Source organism: Dromaius novaehollandiae, chromosome 20 (assembly GCF_036370855.1).
Source record: "Dromaius novaehollandiae isolate bDroNov1 chromosome 20, bDroNov1.hap1, whole genome shotgun sequence".
NCBI classification, from domain to species: Eukaryota; Metazoa; Chordata; class Aves; order Casuariiformes; family Dromaiidae; genus Dromaius; species Dromaius novaehollandiae.
This window is the reverse complement of record NC_088117.1, coordinates 12,880,570-12,899,345: the sequence shown is the minus strand read 5'-3', so window position 1 is coordinate 12,899,345 and position 18,776 is coordinate 12,880,570. Positions and strand designations below refer to the sequence as shown.

Here is an 18,776-nt window from a genome sequence, read left to right as displayed (position 1 = left end):
GGCTCTTTAAGCTGTGGTTGGATTTTTAGTTTAACCTGCTGCGTGCTACTGTGGGCCAAACTTAGTTTATTGTTAGGAGACATACATACTGCCACTGAACACTTAATGTTTCTTTGCAGTAATGAAATTCTCTATGCTGAGAAGGGAACTATATAAGACCTTGTCACACTTAAGCTTCTGTTCTTGCCAAATAGGAAACAAAAGTGGTTTGGAGAATATTCCAAAAAGGGGTACATATAATTGAAATTTTCTCTCTCTTTGTAACTGAAATATTCTTACCTTCTCCCCCAATTTTCTGTGTATATGGTTTATTAAAAGTCCAAAGAAACAATGTAGTATCCTAGAACAGTGTCTTATAAACACATGCACATTTGTATGAAGCTGCATTATCCAGCGTTGCTCCTTTGGTGCTGGAACAATGTAGAACTATCTGTTAAATAAAAAAGAAAAAACAGTTTGAACTCATCAGTTTTTCTCAGTATACTTCTCCCCTGTGCTTTCAGGAATGGGATGTTTGCTATCTTGATCCTAAAGATTTTGCCTTTCAGTAAAACTTTGTCAGTATGATTCTCTGAGATTTTCTGAATCAGCTTGTGGTGTTGATTTATGAGGCTGATATTTACCACACGTGGCCTGTTTTTTATTAAGTAGAGATTCATTTCTGTGGCTCAGAGGCAATTTTCTCTTTTTAGGTGACAGTAAGCCTTTATGATTAGTCAGTTAGAAGCTTGGCCTTCTTCCGATGCTTTTGCTCTTGATACTTACCTTCTTCAATACTGCTTTGACAGCTCTGATTATTCAACTCTAAATATAACTTCAGGTCCTAGTGAGATCTTTCCCAGAGATGGGCATTGGCCTTATAAGAGGCTGGTTGCTCTAGAGGGCAGTGCTTGAAATGTGTTGGCCTGCTGGGAGTCACTTAGCCTCCGAACCTGTGGCAGTCATCATGTGGGTGTCTTTTTTCAGCTATATTTATTATACTCTGAGTTTCTTAGCCTTTGACACAGGTTGAGGGCTAATGACTAATTTAAGATATATGGGGTAGAAAAACACTGGTTCAAGAATAAATGACTTGGGGGGGGAGGGAGGGAGAGAAAGACTGTAGAAAGCACAGCTGATGCTAAACTTCAACTTTTAAATAGATTGTGAGTTTCTTTAGTAGCTGAGCAAAAATCCGCATGTGCCTTCTAGTGAAATGTGAAAAAATGCTCTTTGAGCATTTATTGGCATCACAGACAGTGATACAAAGTATGTCACCATCACTTTTGGAGCTCATTTAAAGTAGTGCGCTGTAGTATATTGTGCATTTTACTCATGTGGAACACTTTCCGTTTATAATAAAAAGTTCATAATTTTACTGAAATTTCAGATTTCAGATCAGACTTACTACTGGAGTGCACAGCTCAATAAAGCACATATGGTTGGCGTCTTGACTGAAAAGGAGCTGTTTCTCTGGTCAAGGAAAAAGGGGTTAATCTGTGCTGGGATAAAAAGACTGTTCAGGATCTGCTGTTTCAACCTGTGATAGACTTAGCAGTAGTCTTTGATCCCCAAATGAAATGTGATGGATTTCAACTGATGCCAGATGTCTCAAAGCTAGTGGGATCTCTGATTGTCTGCCACATCTAGTATTCTCTCTTCCAGCACTTTCAAGTAAACCTTTTAACAGCATTTGAGAAGCGAGTCGGTGACAAGCTGCCTTTGGACTGCTCCGTATCGTCAGAGCCTGGGTGATCTCCAGGCTCTCAGGCTAATGCGTCCTGGGTTTGTTTGTTTGTTTTTGATTTGGTTTGTTTTTGTTTTTTTTTTTTAAATCAAACCCCGTGTGCCAACCTGTTCTGACTATTTCATAACTTTTTTTTTCATGTCCAGGAAACAATGCCAGTAGTATCTGTAACTTGTCTCAGTTTAAAGCTGTTCTCTGCCTTATGCTTACCTGTCAAATAAAGCATTTTCTGTAACACTGGCCAAGTAAAAACATTGTTCAATGTGTTCCTGTTGGCATTAAATGGAACATAATTGTTGTCTTTTTAACTCCAAAGGCTATCTTATTGCACCTGGTAAATCTTGTATATAACCTGTCAAATGCTTCTGAGTGTCCAGCTTCTCACCAAGTGTGTTTCATGGAATCTCCTTTGCCTGTGGCTTTTAAGAGTATAAAGGTACAGCTGTCAGTGTTTGTAACTTTTTTTTTTGTTTGCAAAACATATATGTGCCTTTATTAGGTGTTGCTGCTTCCTTTGCTCTCAAACATGCAGGCTCGAGAAGTTTCTTTCTTGGCCTTAACCTAAGAAAACCGAAAAGATTGTTGTTTCTAATGGGGGAACATTTAATATCATATTTATTAAGAAACATGTAACATAAAAACATGAATTGTTTTTTAAGCTAATGTGCTTAATGTGCCAGAGCCACCATTCTAGCATGCTAAATCTAGCTGTGGAGCTATACATGATCCGACATGGTTATAATTTCTGGGTTCAGTAAAAACAGCAGCTTTCTACTCGGTGAAAGCTGCAAGAGACTTGTGTAGTAGTGCGTGCTCCGTATAAAGCTGATCAAGCTGCAGAATTCTCTTCTGTCTGGAGCCTGCACAGCAGGCTTTAGAGAAGTATGTAATCTTCAAAATATAAATAGCTTTACATTTTGTTTCAGCAGACCTTTAGTTCCATCTTTTAAAGTAATTCCTGTCTCTTGTCTCCATATGGACTGACTGGAGAAATACCACTTGGCCAAGTTTCCCGATGGTATGGACAACTCGTGTGTTAGAAGTTAAGAATCCTTGATTTTTAAAAGGAAGTGATCCACCAGAAGGAAAATGAAAGGTCTCCAACAACAGATCAGACTGATTCTTCTGAAATAAATTCAACACCAAATAATCTACCATAAAATTCAATGAACTTTGTTAAATTTTGCAATCATGAGCAAGCTACACGAAAAAAGCTCAAATACCGAAGATATTTAAAATTTTACACATTCTAAATTGAGTCTAAATTGAATGTATAGTTTCTTTGTACAGAAGGTAGGTTGTTGTACATGTACCTATGACATAGAAAGCTGTAGTAGTACTCCTGTATTCCAATTTGAAGTATAATGCTCCACGTTCTTCTTAAAATACAGATTCTTTTTGTATAAAATATTTTTCAATGAAAGTCTAAGGTATAGTTTTCATGGAAAAATTGTTTCTTTTTCAGACTGTGAAATTATTTTGTTTTCTTCCTTCACAGCTTGCTTCTGCCAGAAGCAGGGGAGGTTACTGAGCGCTGGTTTGATAGATGCTACATGATGTTGCACACTGTAATGCTAAAGTTCTTCTGAATTAGTTTTATTTACATGAATTCCGCAATGCAGCTGCAATGAACTTTTTTTTCCCAAGGTTTTAGAGTGACCACAAAGAATTGAAGAGAGGGTGACAGCTTCGTCAGATTCAGACTGTAGTTTCCATTTGTGACATCCCAATTAGATATTAGCACGCTAACAAAAGACCCTCGAAATGGTTATCTCAAGCTACCGTCACACTTTTTAGCTTGACTAAAAAAGTAAAATTGTTACATCATAACTCCCCTTTGTTACAGTTTTCTGGCTTCATGTTGTTAGAGAGGTATTCAACTCCTTTAAGCTGTCTTTTGTGAGAGATTCTGCTGCCCTGTTTTGAGAGCCACTGCAGCCGTTTGGGGAACAGCTGGCTTCAATAGTGGTGTTCAGTGAACTCAGGATTCTTTGTGTGAATGAGACTTACTGTAACTGCTTATACATGGTCACACCGGGTAGAAAACAGGAAAGGGAAAGTTTTAATTGACTTTTATTATTAATATACAGTGACAAGTCACCAAAGTAAGCTCTTTCTATTGACATTCAATTATATAACTGGAAGGCGCTGCATAGGATGAGATGCGTAATAAGTTCTGTGTGAGCCACGTTCTTTAAAAACTGGGGTTAAGTACTTCTAAAATATGTACATGAATCACATGCTTACACTACAGAACTCTTAATTTGAATCTCATGGCATCATGAAAAGATCATTCATGGGTATTAATCAAAGGGAAGTTTAGAACAAAATTGGAGATAATGCAGAAAGGAAAGAAATCCTATGAAAGCAAGAAAAGAAAAGAATTCAGGTAGCTGTCTTTAAAATGGAAGAAGCATTCATAATGAATTAAAGTCTAATGCAGAGACAAAGCATTGAATCTTATATCCAAGAAAAAAAGAGCTTATGTTCAAAAAGAAAAAAAAAAGGCTGTTGGCTGATCTTGTGGAAGGTAGGCTTGCATCTCGTCAACATACACAGATGTTGCTATGGCGATTTGTGGGTATGTGTGTATGTATTTAAGCTTGTAAGTGTGAGAATGTGTCAGTAGACTGAGAGTCCGTAGTGCTAGAAGAGAGAATAGTGATGTATTGAGGTCCACAAGGTGTAGGGGAGGATACTGGAATTCGCAAATGGCTGAACTGGGAATTTAGCCTACTGAAATCCCCAAACGAGGCAGGATATGTGTGGGTTTTGGGGGGTTTCTTTTGTTTGTTTGTTTGTTTAATTTATTTTGTAAGGATGCTAGAGACAAAGTTCAGGTGAGGTGAGGGAAAGGAGGGTGACATGCTATTCTGAAAAAATTAATAGCTTACTATTACAAGGAAAATAGGCATATGAAGACTTAAGACACTCTTGAGGGAGAAAAGTCATTATTTATCAGGATGTATAGTTAGATCATTCAACTTCTGTTAGTCTAAGCTGTTATAAATTAATTAAACTGGAATTTTTTGAAAACCAATTACAAAGTTAAATTTACTTTTTTTTTTACATGAAAAAGTGTTTTAATGGCTGTGCTTTTGCTGTTTAAAAGTACATGTCTGTATAAAATCACTGAAGAGCATAGTGACTGGCAAAGAGATTGAGTAAGGGGTTTGTTCATCATCAGAATGTTCAGTCACCAGGACGTTAGAAACTGGGCTGTCTGTGAGGAGTATGTTTAGGTGTCAAGAGCAGGAGGATGGAAAGAAGTAGTATTGTTTTCAAGTGTAAATTGGAGAATTTTAGCTTTAAGTGAAAGAATCTTAAGGTAACTAAGTAGACTGTAGTGTTGCATGCTTATATTTTTTTTCAAACATTATATGTTGGGGATGGGGGAGAGAATTCTCCACTGCAATGCTTTCTAATTTCCAGATTCAAGGATCTGTCATTTTTCCTGCAAGTATTGACAAATACCTAGAGTCAGAAAATGCATTTTGCTTGATAAAGAACATTGATTGGATCAATACATTGAAAATAATAATAATAATCAAAAAGACTCCTTTTTTCACTTTGCTGAAACTTACTTGAGATTTTAATCTTGCATATTATTCTTCTAAGGACTTCAAGATTGGAACAGTGATCTTGCTTAGAGTTAGTATAGAGAGTGAGGCATACATACAGCCATTGGTACAAGTCACCCACATAAAATGAGCCTGACCTCCCACGAAAATGTATTTCACTTACTAGACTAAAGCTTTGACACATATGGACCTGCTGGGTTTTTGTAGTGGATTTACTGCAACAACTAAGTACCAGGTCATCTATGTTTTGAATTAATTCAGAGCCTCTGAACTGAAACACTTATTTCCGTGTTCATTGGTAGATTCACATGTGGTGTTGTCAAAAGAAATACTTGGCCTGAATCTCCTCTTGCTTGCACTTTTGTCAGTCAGAGTATTTCCGATGAAGTCGCTGAAGGTGCATGCTATGGTTTAGATAAGAACCAAGCTCATTATTGACAGACTTGGGTATTGTAAGCCCCTGTAGATCATTGCATCTAGCAAAAGAACAAGATTCAGGAACTCCTTGACTCTAATCCTGGCTAATACAGGCAAGTTTTGTAGGCCTACCAGTACAGAGAAGTATGCCCATTTGTAAAATGGAGATAACCGTTCTGTATGGCAAGGGAGATGGTGGTTGGCTGTAGTGTTATCAAAATATATGGTATGTGTTAGAAATAAATCCATTAAAAATACCATTTAAGTTCTGTCTATGTGGAAGGAAGGAATAAAAGTTACTTGTGCTTAAAACTCAGTATACTAAGAGATGCTGTATTAAATGTTGATGCTAGATTAGTTACTCAGTCTCATTAATTTCAAGTGACTAGTACTAATAAAAACACAAAAATGCACTTCTGCCTATTTATGGATTAGATGGCTCTTACCTTCTTAGGGTTCAGAGGAAACTACAGGTGCTACAAGTACCTTTCCAAAATGTTTGTTTTGCTTCTTCATGGGTGAGCACACTAGTAAAATTGCATGCTGGAGCTGTCAATGTTAACTGTACAAAATTAGATTTCTAAGAAAATTCTATGATAATTAGCACAGACTCAGAAATCATTTTCAAAGGTAGTTCTTGTCATTGGGGTTTGCAGCTGTGGTGGAACTTTTGGCATTTTCACTGCTAAAGTTCCCAGTGATGCATTTTCAAACTCTTTAATGCTCCGTGGGAGTTTATGCTGATGTGTTCAGCTTATATAATGCTCTTGTACACGTTGGTTATCTTGGAATTGCTTCCCCTTTCACAGGTGTCTGTTACAACTGAGAGAAAGATCTCCCCCTTTTAATCTGACTTTATGGGAGATTTACCTTTCTAACAGTAAGTAAAATTCCTGGTTCCATATCCTGCGTGCCTGTTTGCCCAGCCTTTCATTGCACTTGACCTTGGATGCACCTGGCACTGGTGAGAGTTACAGTTATTTAGAGTAGAACCTGCTCCGATTTCCGACTCTGCTCCATTCTAATAAGCACTTGGAGAGTATCAAAAGAAATGATAATGGTGAACAAAGAAAATATATTTATTATAAAAAATTCTGTTTGTTAGTAATGCTTCAGAACGAGATAAGAAACAGCTGTGTTTTGTTAGGGAAAGCATCTTTTACTTGATAAAGAAATCAACTGGATGCCTGTATAGATATGTTGCTTAAAGATTTCCCTTTTGCTGTTCTTATAGAGATACTGCATTTTCTTTTTCTAATCTTGGACAGTTCCTTTTGCCCAAATTAGTTACATGTCTTTACATATAAGCAGTCATTGTAATTCAGCTCTCTTCTTGTGTTTATACATTCATTCTCTCTCTCTCTCTCTCTCTCTCTCTATATATATATATATATATGTGTATATATATATGTATATAAAATATATATATTTATGTATTTCCTGGCCTGTGTGTCCACTGGAAGGCAATCATTACATTCTGATGGCGGTAAAACTATAGCTCTGATACATTTATGCAGCTTGAAGACCAGTAGTTTTCTTTATAAACGAGCACTTAATTTTACATAGGACAGCAGGCAAAGCACTGTGCTAAAGTTATGTAGTGTGATCCTTTAATCTTTAAATAAGCTAAGGTATTTTTAAAGGGAAAAGTTTACCTTTCATTTAAAATTTGAAATTGGATAGTCTCTTGGTAGTCAGGATACCAGAGCAGTGCAGTGAAGTCTAGAGTGACTTCTCTTGGAGTCTTTGCAGTAGATTGATTACTATTTGTGGTTGTAGATGCTGAAATTTTGTTTCTAGAATTTCCAGAGTCTAGCAGGTTCGAATAATTTTTTGACAAATAATTGATTAAAATGAGACAGCATTTTTTGTGGCCTTTTCTGCTTTGTATCAATAGGTACTATTTGACCTGATCAAAATTAAAAAGTAATTAAAGCTGAGTCCATAAGGCTCTCTTTACACAGTAAGTCTGGAACTCTTAGTTTGTCCCTCCAAATTTTTTGAATTGAAAAATGTAATAGCCCTTTCAGAGATGCGTGTGCAGAGAGCTGAAGTCTTGGGGCTTTTTGGTTCAGACTCACTTCAAGGCTCTAAGTATAAGCAGCTAGTCCAACAGGTTTGCTGATATACATAGGTTGAGGTCTGTTTGTTACTAGGATCAGTCACACTTTATCCTAAAAAGAGTTCACCTGATGGCTTTGTAAAAAAATAGTTCAGCTTCTATATATTTGCCTTTTGTCAAGATTTTAAATTTTTATTATTGTTTCTAAAACTTGTTATTGAAGCTGGTAAGTCCCATAGGCATGTAAGTAAGCAATACATAGCATGCAAGAATCATTGCTAGAAGAATAACTCTGAAAAAAAGCTGCTAATGTGTTTATTTTCTACATATTATTTTCCTTCTTGTTTTAAATTGTTTTTGAAATGGACTCAATCTATATCTCAGGCTTAGCGAGAAGTCTGAAAGAATAACTGCAGATATTTCGGTTGACCTTCAGAGGAATCATTTGTGATAAGCGTTCTTTTAAGTTGCTGTATAAGTATGCCCATTGTAAAATATGCATTTGAAATACTTTTTAATACTGGCCAGCACAGTGAAAAGGTTGTCACGTTAAACATTTCTCTAGAAATAAGGCGCGTGAAGTAAACATGCTTTGTTTGTTCTCATGCATTGCTTGTATATGATTGCACAGGCCTTATGAGTCTCTTTAAAGTTGGAAGTCTTAGTTATGTTTTTCTGAGAAAGCAATCAGAGACAGTACTATTACTTCAGTTTATTTCAGTAGAGTATGTGATATTTAGAAACAGATAAAGCCATATTATGACATAACTGTAGATCTGTCCATCCAGTTGTCTAGGCATGTACGTGTGCAAGACATTAGTTGAAGCTAATATTCATCAGTGTATTTAACGTTCCCTGGTGTAAGCCAACTGGAGATGAGATTTCTTTTCTAGTTATTAAAAAAAAGTTGATTGCGAACAATGCAAAAGATATTTAGGAGTCTAAAAATAGGGTTTTTGTGATTTTGTGTTAAGTGTTTAATGAGAGAAGGAAGATCATGGAAATGTACTTTTCTGCTTAATTTCATTGCCGATGGCAATCGTAAAATCTTGTATCACTGAAGAAAGTCCATTTCAGACATCTTAACTACATTCTTGCAGTGGAGTGGCAATATGAAAAGTTTATAATTTTTGCGTATGTGTATACATACATATATGTATGTATATAGTTTATACACACACCCACATACGCATGTGTAAGTGCAGTGGCTTTACTTCTCCGGGGCTAGCTTCTCCGCTTCTGGTTGCAGCTTTCTGGAGGTCAGGAAATGTGACCCCGCGTGAGCTGCTGTGAGAGAGTAGGTTTTTCTGTTCCTGTGTTAAAACACATGAGTGGATTAATATGTTTAAAAATTCAAGGCTAAATTGAGTGCAGCACAGCATTTTCATCTGCGTCACAGCTAATATTGGGTGATGACATTTCTGTTCAGCGTAACTTTTGAAGTACGGTTTGGACTTCTGAGCGCGGTGCTGGCGGTGGAGTTGTACCTCTGCAGCTGTGGGTGTGCCAGCCGTCTGCGTCCTTCCCCGCTTCGCAGGAGGCTGCAGTGCAGTTCAGAGCGCAAAAGACTCTACTTCTCTTTGCAGATCCGTTCTGCTAAAAGTAAATCTGTTAACTGCAGGCGTCTTACTCGCAGGAATTGCTTGCTGGGTTTTGTTTCTTTCTGAATGTGTTGTCGTTCTAATTCGTTTGTTTTTATATACTGGAAACAAAACAAATATCTTTGCAGTTGTCTTGGCTTTGCTTGTCAGTTACTGTTTTTGCACTAGTGTTCTTTAAATGCTGTATTCTGAAAACACTTGTTTTTACAGGCTGCAATGCAGCACTGTTGTCTGAGCGTTCTGACTGACCCTAATTGCTGTGACACATGTAACGAATGGTGTTTTGTACTCTCAAGAAGTGCACTAAAAAGGTGATGACATATGAGTTACTGAATAAGGTACTGTGCAACTCGTGCAGTAGAGTTTGTGCAGACCCAATGCAGCATAATAAGCAGTTTTCCTGTGCCCATATTTGCTTCCCGTCAGGCTGGCCTGCCTCCAGCGCTGAGGCTGTCTCGCGTACTGAAAGCTCAGTGGGAGAGAAAAGCAGAATGCTAAACTCATCTCTCAACTTGAAAAAGTGTAGCTGATTTTTAGTGATTTATGGCAAATGTCACTAAAAAAAAAAAAGATTTTCAGAGGAAACTGTAAATGAATGTAAAAAAAAATTAAAATAATTTCAGATTGCCCTTTTATTTTTGTTTACTCTTCAGGTGCAACCTGATTTATGCTTATTGGAGTCTTTGAACTTCCACTCCCTTGAACAGTCTCTAGCCTGCTGCTTTTTTGATGTCGCGTGAACAGGGATGCAGAGTGTGTGTGTGTGTGTGTGTGTGTGTGTGTGTGTGTGTGTGTGTGTGCGCGCGCACCAGTTAGAGTGCTCTGGGCAATTTCACTCCAGAGCGCTTCCCTTCCTTTGCTTAACCTATGACCTGTGAAAACAAGAGTTAATCAGAAGTTCTAAGGTAGCTAAGAGGAAGGGGAAGTGTTTGGTTACAAATTAAATATGAGCAAGTCATAAGCCATAAATCTTCAGTAGTGCTACCAGTTGTGCTACTTAAGTTGCATGTAGTACAGAAAGTTTTTGGTTATAAATTCAACCTCCATTTCTCTGGGAGGGGAGGTTTAATGACTGTCTGGTGGATTTGCTTTTTGCAAGATAAAATCCACATCTCTTCTTTTTCCCTTCGAAACTCTAGAAGCAAATTCAGGTAACTACGTTTCTTGATCCTTTGCATCTTTAGCTGGTCATGTTTTGGTTAGTAGGAGCAGCACTGTTTCACTCTGAGTAGTGAACACATGGAATAAGTCATGAAGTAAAAGTATTGAAGTTGGCAGGATTAATTAGTTATTTAAGGCTTCCAAAGCTTTCAGAATGAGAGGAATCCTGAGCTGTACGGTGGCAAAGGAGGGATGTCAAACTGAAATGCAGTTACAGGAGACTTCTCTTAACATAATTCTGTACTGGAATTACAAGATAACTTTGACAACTTGAAGAGTCTAGTCCTTATTTTTAAAATAAATGTATTCTGGAAAACTGTTAATATTTAACATGAAAATAAAAATCTTGTTCCGTTTCTAATGAATAGTTTGTTGTAAATCTCATACCCTTTGGTAGCTTCAAGTTAAGATGACCCAACAGAGTAAGCTATGAATGTGGAAGTGTAACAACATTGCATTTGAAGACATCTAAAAATAACTCAAGATTACTAAGGATTTCCTCTTGTATGAAAATCACACTGGAATCTTGCAGCACTGAAAGATGGTTTTGTTCATGTGTTTTTTCTCAAAGGTGTATTTTTTGCATCCCAAACAAACAAAGTTTTCCATGTATAGTCTTGATGGGTCTCCAGATTCAGGACCTTTAAATTGTCATTGAAATAAGACTGTTCTACTACTACATTTTGAACTTCACATTACTGTCTCTTCTGGAAGTTAACAAGCAATGAATGAGGAAGTCACAGTTTGGGAGTAATGAGGGAAAATGTATCATTATATACATAGTAACTAAGGAACATTATCTTGACTAAATTATGATGCGGTCCTTCAAGATACGTGACATCTAATTTCTATTGAAATCACTGAAAGATACTTAGGAGTCTAAATACCTTCAAGATTCTATGCCTTTAATATTTTAAACGTATTGAATTTATTTTTGAAGATACTTATCCACTGCTTTGATCATTTAAAAATAGGATGAACCCACTTTGATTCTGTTAACCTTGCTTCTTGCAGTACTAATAAGCTTCTATGTAAATCCTTTGGAATGTATGTATTTACTCATATTTGTCTTCAAGTATCTAAAAGAAAAATATTGGTCTGTGTTATATATGGAAGGACTGAAAATCTGGGCACGGTAACATATTCTTGAGAGAGAAATACATGTTTAAGAATTTGAAATAGTTCTTTCACCATTATCTAAAGAAATAATTAAAAGCAACGAGGGCATCATAAGTCTCTTTTATACAGTACAGAAACCTAAGCCCTTGGTATACAAAGCTGTAATTTTGTTTTTATTCTGTAGAATGAGGAAGTATAATTTTTGTATTTACGGTGTGAACCTAAGGCACTAGATACTTGGATTCAGTCCAGTGCTTGGTCACAGGCTACACTTGCTGAGACTTCTGAGTTATCCTTGCTGCACTGAAGCTGAATATGAGGATAAGCACGTTCTTCTGTTTTAGAGTTTTGTGAGAATAAGGAAGCTACATTTGATAGGTATGTTGGATATTATAGTAGGGCAAGATCTTAGACCTTAAATTGATATGCTGCTTAATGTCGTATTTTTTCACGTGTTAAGGAAAAGAAGATTGATGGTTATGCTATTTGAAAAGATTAGCAAAATAAGCTGTATTGTATTGCAGATATTCTGAAAAAGCAAGTAAGTTTTCTATTTAAACAGCAGATCTTGTGACTCTGTTGTTGTTGTTGTTATCTTGTCTTGCACCCGTGTAGAGCAAGATCTGGATGATGAAGACTGTGTGTGTGTAATGTTGTGTGTGTAATGCTGTGTGTTGTGCTGAGGTCTGCTTTGCAGTAGCACAAACCAGCTTATTTCCTCGGCTTACAAACTGTAGAGCCTGACTCCTTGAAATGCAAAATCATTGTTAAAATATGAGAAAAAAGCAGTTACACTGAGGTACTAAACCTCTGTTTGGAGAAAACAGATTAAATAAGGAAGAGCATGGGTTAAACAAAGAACAGTAACAAAGTTCAGCATAAGATATTAATAAACAGAGAAGGGAAAATCAATAAGGAGTGAGCAAGTATAACAGAAACGGGGGCTTATCTTCCCTTTTTTGTGCAGAGGGTTTGCTGATGTTTTGATATTGTGTGAATAGCAGACTATCTGGACTGTTTCGTAGTAGAATCATAGAAGCTATTTTCTAAGTGCTGTGTGACAGAACTGAACAGAATTTGTGTTGAGTATTTTCACAGATTAAACCTGTAGGTTTATCGTGTTTGCTCTAATCAGGCAATAAAGAAAACTGTTTTGAAGCTGTGGTGAGGTATGGTTCAGCTGTGAGCAAGCCCTCAACAGGACAAATCAGTGGATCTTGGAAGAAAGACCACAACCTGACTTTGGTTTCAGAGCTCAGCACTATCGTCATTAGACACTGAAGCAAACTTCTGTGCTTGCAAAAAGTGCTGAGAAACTGTTCTGCCTTCATCCCAAGGCAGTGGGGCTCTACACGAGGTGCAGTACTGGCAAACTGGAAACTGAGATAACTTGCTTTCGTGTATTGCTTATGCACTGACACATGCATTTTAGACATAATAATATGTTTGAAGGGTACTCATTTTAATTCTGTAAATGTAGTTTTCCAACAAGGTCCCTAAGCAATGAAGTAGATCTTTAAATATGCTTACCTGAAATAAATCTTCATTTTTATCTTGTTAGGCAGTTTTCTGGCTACTTAGTTTTCTATTTTTTCATCTTCAAACTCTTCTTTTGATAGGTGCCTTGCAAGGCTTACAAGGATTTGTTTACCAGTTTTTTAATCTCTGTGTAGCAGATATGTTCTGAGGGGATTTCTTGTTACTCTTGTAATGGCTTTTAACTCTACTGAAGTTTGTTTAACTAAACAGAAAGAAAGAAACTTATCTTCTGACTAATCCTTCTTGAATGTTTACAATATAATGCCAAACTAAATGCTGTTTAAAGTGCTAATTGTCTGTCTTTCTGCTCTATTCTGATACATAGTTTGTAAAGATGCTTAAAGCATATTAATTTAAATGATAATAATGTCATATAACATGAAAAGTTAAGTTGCTTATCAGTATATTTCGATAAGCTACTTACATTTTACAGTAGCATTTGCAAGCTTCAAACAAATGTTAAAGATGGAGTGCTGTTCACTTTATCTGTCTCACATATAGCTTCTCACTTCATTTATTACTAAAAGCTGTACGGTTAGGAACCATGGGGCACTGAATTCTTTATACTTGTCAGAAGGTAGTCATATTTTATAAAAACTTTAAATCCTGTCTAACTATATCAAAATACAATCCATTTGCTTCAGAAAGCATCTGTGATTAAGAGAAGAATCAGTTGATGTCACACATACTTGCTATCCTGTTCATTATAGCTAAGGAGAAATTCCTTGATGATATTTAAAAAGAAATTGAAACAAAGAACCACACCATGAAAGTATGGTACAAAATCATAGCAAAGCATCCTCTAGTGAAAAGTAATGTCTTAGCTGTCTATCTTATTTTATGGAATGGAAATGTATAATAAGGGGAAAACATAATTTTCAGCATGGTGATGCCTTTTAGTATTCATTCTTTGTTACTATTTTAAGTGGAGTGCAAATTTACTTCAGGTAAAACTTCTATTTGGCCAAAATAAGGGTTTAGCTAAATACAGTGATACAGGATGCTGAATAAGATTTGTCAGCTGTAACTGACAGTTTATTTAAAAATTGAGATATTGGTCATGCAATTAAAAAATCCAGATGCATCAGGATTCAAAAACAAAACAACTATCTTTTTCTTCAGTTTACTAGAACCTCAGCAGCTGTATTGAAGACTTATAATTAAACATATACTTTGGGAAATAATTACAATTAAAAATGTTCAACAGTATATGAACATACATACACTTGTGTACATTCATCTTAAAGGTAAAAAATTTCCGTTGGGTTGTGTGTTTATGAACAGAGTGAAAAGGAATTCTTGTGAATTTTCAACATTGACTTGCCTGATACTTAATTTATTTACAGTCAGTGCTACCTTTTATGCTTCGTGCCCATGTGTGGCTGGAAGCTCCAGGAAGGAGTGAATACTGAAGCTGTGCCCTCATAGGAAAGGGATGTGTCAGCCTTCAAAGGGAAAATCTGATGTGCTTTTCCTAACAAATTTACAAAATATCATGTCCAGTGGAAGCTGTTATTGAGGATGCATCTGTGTAGCAAAGGACATCAAGGTTGCGCTTACTAATTGAAAATTTAACAAGTTAAACGTATGCCTTTTATTTCTTGTTTTTTAGTTACCTCCCATGGTTCGAAGTGTTTTATAAGCTGCTCAATGTCTTGGCAGATTATTCAGCAAAAGGACAGGTACATATTTTAAAGTACATAACCCCTTTCCTTTGCCCCGATATCGAATGAGGTAGAAAGGATAAAAACAAGCTTTTTAGGAGATTCTCATACCAGAAATGACTGCATGAATTATTGATCTGTATTATGCAGGAACATAGAAGACCATATTTAGCCTGGCTGAAGGCTTGTCAAATGGCTTTGAGAAATAAATATGTTTTTAGGATATTTTTAGAAAAGATAATGTCCAAGAAAGTGATTAAGGTTCCAATAAGTTAGTGTTTTCCCTGCCGTCGCCCAACTAGGCAGATTTTTTGGTTACAGGAATTGTATTCACTGCATCCATGCAATTTCAGTATTGCGGTATTTCTTGAATCTTGGATAGATCTCTTATCCAAGTTTACTTGCAATGTAAGGTATAGAACTAAGCTTACTGATACAAAATATTTTCACACGTGGCATAATCTAGCCTAACCCGCCCCCCCAAACCCCAGGTTCAAAGCCTACTGTATAAATCCATTCTAATAGCTTTCTTTAAACTTGCAAGTTCCCTAGCCCCAAGCAGCATCCACAAACATTACCCGTCTGAGTTTGGCTTGTTGCAACAACGCCTACTTAATATTCCGCTGTTAATTTTCTTTCTCCAATTTCAGGATAGTCAAAGGAGTGAGCTCCTAGAAACACTTCATAGACTGACCATCCCTGAGCCAGGAACCTCTGTTCATCTTGGAGTGGTAAGTGAAGCAAGAGAAATATAATTTTAAGTGTTTAATTTTCATTAAATATCATAACAGAGAAAAGTCAAAAACAATTCTTTTGGAACTCAGTGCATAGATGTTATTTTCCTGTGAAAGTATAGAGCTATGGACTTCCCCTTTTGTCTTTGGGGCCTTCTGTTTCCCTTTCCTTAACTTCAAATGTCTTTGAAATCCTGTTCTTTGATAGGAGGAAGATTGTGTATATTCCCCGTGGAGATTTATCACCATATCATTTGTGACTTACTAGAGTTCACAAAGCAGCAACATGACTTTTATTATCTGCACTTACAATTTTTAGACCTTGCAAGTGTGCAAGGGGGAAAGAGTGAAAAGCAAAGCCATATGCCTATCATAACAGCATTTTGAGGATTAAGTGTTTATTACATGTTTTCTGATTCCTTCTCTTCCTCCTCCACTTCTTTGATCATAACAAAAATAAGATTTTATATATATATATATTTTTTATGTCTTGTGACAAACTTAATCAAAGAACAGTGAAAAAATATATGTGGAATCTTACTGATGGGATTGTACTGGTAGGATGTTGAAGTTAGTTTTGGGGGTTTTTTGTCTTCAAATTAAATTTTGAGAACAATCTTATGTTACCGGTTGTAATGAAAGAAATACTTAATACATATTGCTACAGTTGTCAGTCATTTAGAATTCACATGAAGACTGGTTGTATATGTAGCCGCAGCTCTCCTCTCCCACTCTCCATTTCCTTTACTCCTTCTTTAGAAGTATTTTTTGGCAACAAGCAGTTTACTCTCATCACTTCCCCCTCTAATGTCAGTCGACAGGTAACAGTTGTTTGGGCTTGCTAGGTCACCAGCTGGCAGTAGAAATGTCCACAGTCCTTTTGAAGCTAGCTATTTTATGAAAAACATTTCTGTTTTGACCAAAGGGACAAGCTGTCTCGAAAGTCAATGATCATTTGGGATGTTTCAGTTGTTTCATACCAGTGGTTTCAAGGAATGCTGCCATTCTCTGCTTGCCTCAGAGGTTTCATGAGTAATGAAGCAAGAAAGGATATCAAAAAGCAGCTGAGGGACTGTGTTTGCTATGGTGTCTTTATACATTTTAGTTTGGCTGTCTACAAATGTGTTCTTGGGTTGGCTCTTTTCCTATTTGTGATATAGTAGTTGTCTCCATATACTATTCCTGTATTTTTGCATTGCATCTTCTCAACAAAAGTAAAATAGTGATGTATCAAAAAGCAAACATTTATGTTGCACGTGTAGTTTCTATATTCAATGTAGTTGTTTTACCCACTTGGTATTTCAGGCTATAAACCATTCATGAAGTATTGAAAAGTCTGACATACATTTTATATATTTTTTTATATATATATATATTTTATATTGCATTTGTGATCTGAGAAGAGAATGCAGCTTTTGAAATCCATGACAAACAAGTCATATTGGTAGTTGATAAAAAATGTTCTGTCATTCTTACTTAACTGAGGAACTGCTATTACTAATACCAAGCAATAAATTTAGATTGCCTTTGACAATATCAAAATAATCAATATTTTCTGTTCTATTTTAGCACTCCTACTTTACTGTGCCTGACATCAGAGAACTTCCTAGTATACCTGAAAACGTGAGTACTACAGAGGATCGCGTACTTTAGCTTTTCTTTTTAATGTCAGCAGGAAAATAGATAACTATTGCTACCTCCATTAGGGCTTGTAATGCCCAGTACATTAGATTCTGTAAAATATTGCTATATGTTGAAATAACTTTTATGTGTTTAATTTATAGTAAGTATGGGAAAAAATAATTTGTGTCACTAAGTACATGAGTAGCAGGCCTCTTAAGGTACACCATAACTGTACAGTATTTAATGTTTGAGGAAAAATAAATGATAGAATAAGTCAGAGTTAGGTATGGTGTTAGATATTTTACAGTGTAAAATGATCAGATTAAGATGTCATTTTAATTAAGAAAAGGAACTAAATGAATGGGAGATTGACAAAATAATAATTTTCAGCTATAAGTAAATCATTGGAAGCCATTTATTTATTACTACTCTATTATTACTATTATTACTCACTGTTAATGTAATTTTTTTGGTTCTAATAAGTGAGAAAACTTTACGCATCTATAGTTTTAGCCTACTCAAAATTAGCAAAGAACAGTGGTTTAGGAAGTTTCTGTATAGAAAGAGTGTCCCAGCGTTTCAGAGAGTTTAGGAGAACAATAATTTGAGGCTTATCAAACAAAAGTTGTTAGAAAATTTGAGATGATTAGCATAGAAGAAAGTTTCTTTTCATTTTACAGGGTACTAAATTGTAGGACAGAGAGAAATGAGCTAGTAATGGTAAGGAGTCAGTGGCAGAGATTAAAAGTAAATCTTTCACTGATACGGAACAGCTTAATAACATATACACTACATAGTGAGCACTTCAGAAAGTATAGTTATATTCGTGTTCTGTTGGTTACATCTGCTAGTGATGTTGGCTTATATTCTAAGGTATGAGTCAGCTTCCCAAAACATTTGAACAGGAGACATGATGAATACTCATGAATCAAAGGCTGCTATAAAAGCAGAGGCCTTGGGCCAGGAGGAGTTGGAAACCCTTTGAAAGCTGAATGTTCAGCCTTCAAGGGAAGGAGTGCCATGTGATGCTAAAAAGCATCCTCTTTGAGTCATCGAGTGGTGCTGATGTGCCTCGGAGGGGCTGTGACTGCAATGGCGGTATCCTCTGCAGTGATGCTGCTGTGAAGATTGGGCTCTCAGCGCTATGTCTGGGGTGAACCATGGTACTTCTGGGAATAGAAGTGGGAGAACATTTTCTCCCATAAGCAGAATCCCATAAATGTGTATGCAAGTTTAAAAACATAGGCCTCAGTGTGAGAAAGAAAAATATTAAAAATGTAATCCTTTGGTCTAACTATTATTGCAACTGACTGCCCTACATTTTCCAGGTACTCCTTTTTTTTTTTTTTTTTAATGAATACCATTGCTTAATTCATCATGAGCATTTTATCCATCTGTCAATGCAACTTTCACGTAGAATTGCAGCATATTAGAGAATGATACAAAAACCTTAAATGAGCATAAATCTTCATGGAATTTAGTCGATTGGCCTGCTTATTCCAAATTGCTATGTATCTTATCAGCAATTACATTTTAAAACCTGTATTAG

At 36.2% G+C, this 18,776-nt stretch overlaps 1 protein-coding gene across 5 annotated transcripts in view; it reads left to right on the top strand.

Annotated features, from left to right (window-relative positions):
• Nucleotides 1-18,776, top strand: part of DENND1A (DENN domain containing 1A) — a 225,731-nt gene that overhangs the window by 89,986 nt on the left and 116,969 nt on the right. For all 5 annotated transcript variants that reach the window (XM_064523957.1, XM_026100867.2, XM_064523958.1 and 2 more), the window contains exons 6-8: nt 14,819-14,888; nt 15,521-15,601; nt 17,174-17,227. In XM_064523957.1, coding sequence (XP_064380027.1) covers nt 14,819-14,888; nt 15,521-15,601; nt 17,174-17,227 — 205 coding nt within the window. The remainder of the gene's footprint in view (nt 1-14,818; nt 14,889-15,520; nt 15,602-17,173; nt 17,228-18,776) is intronic.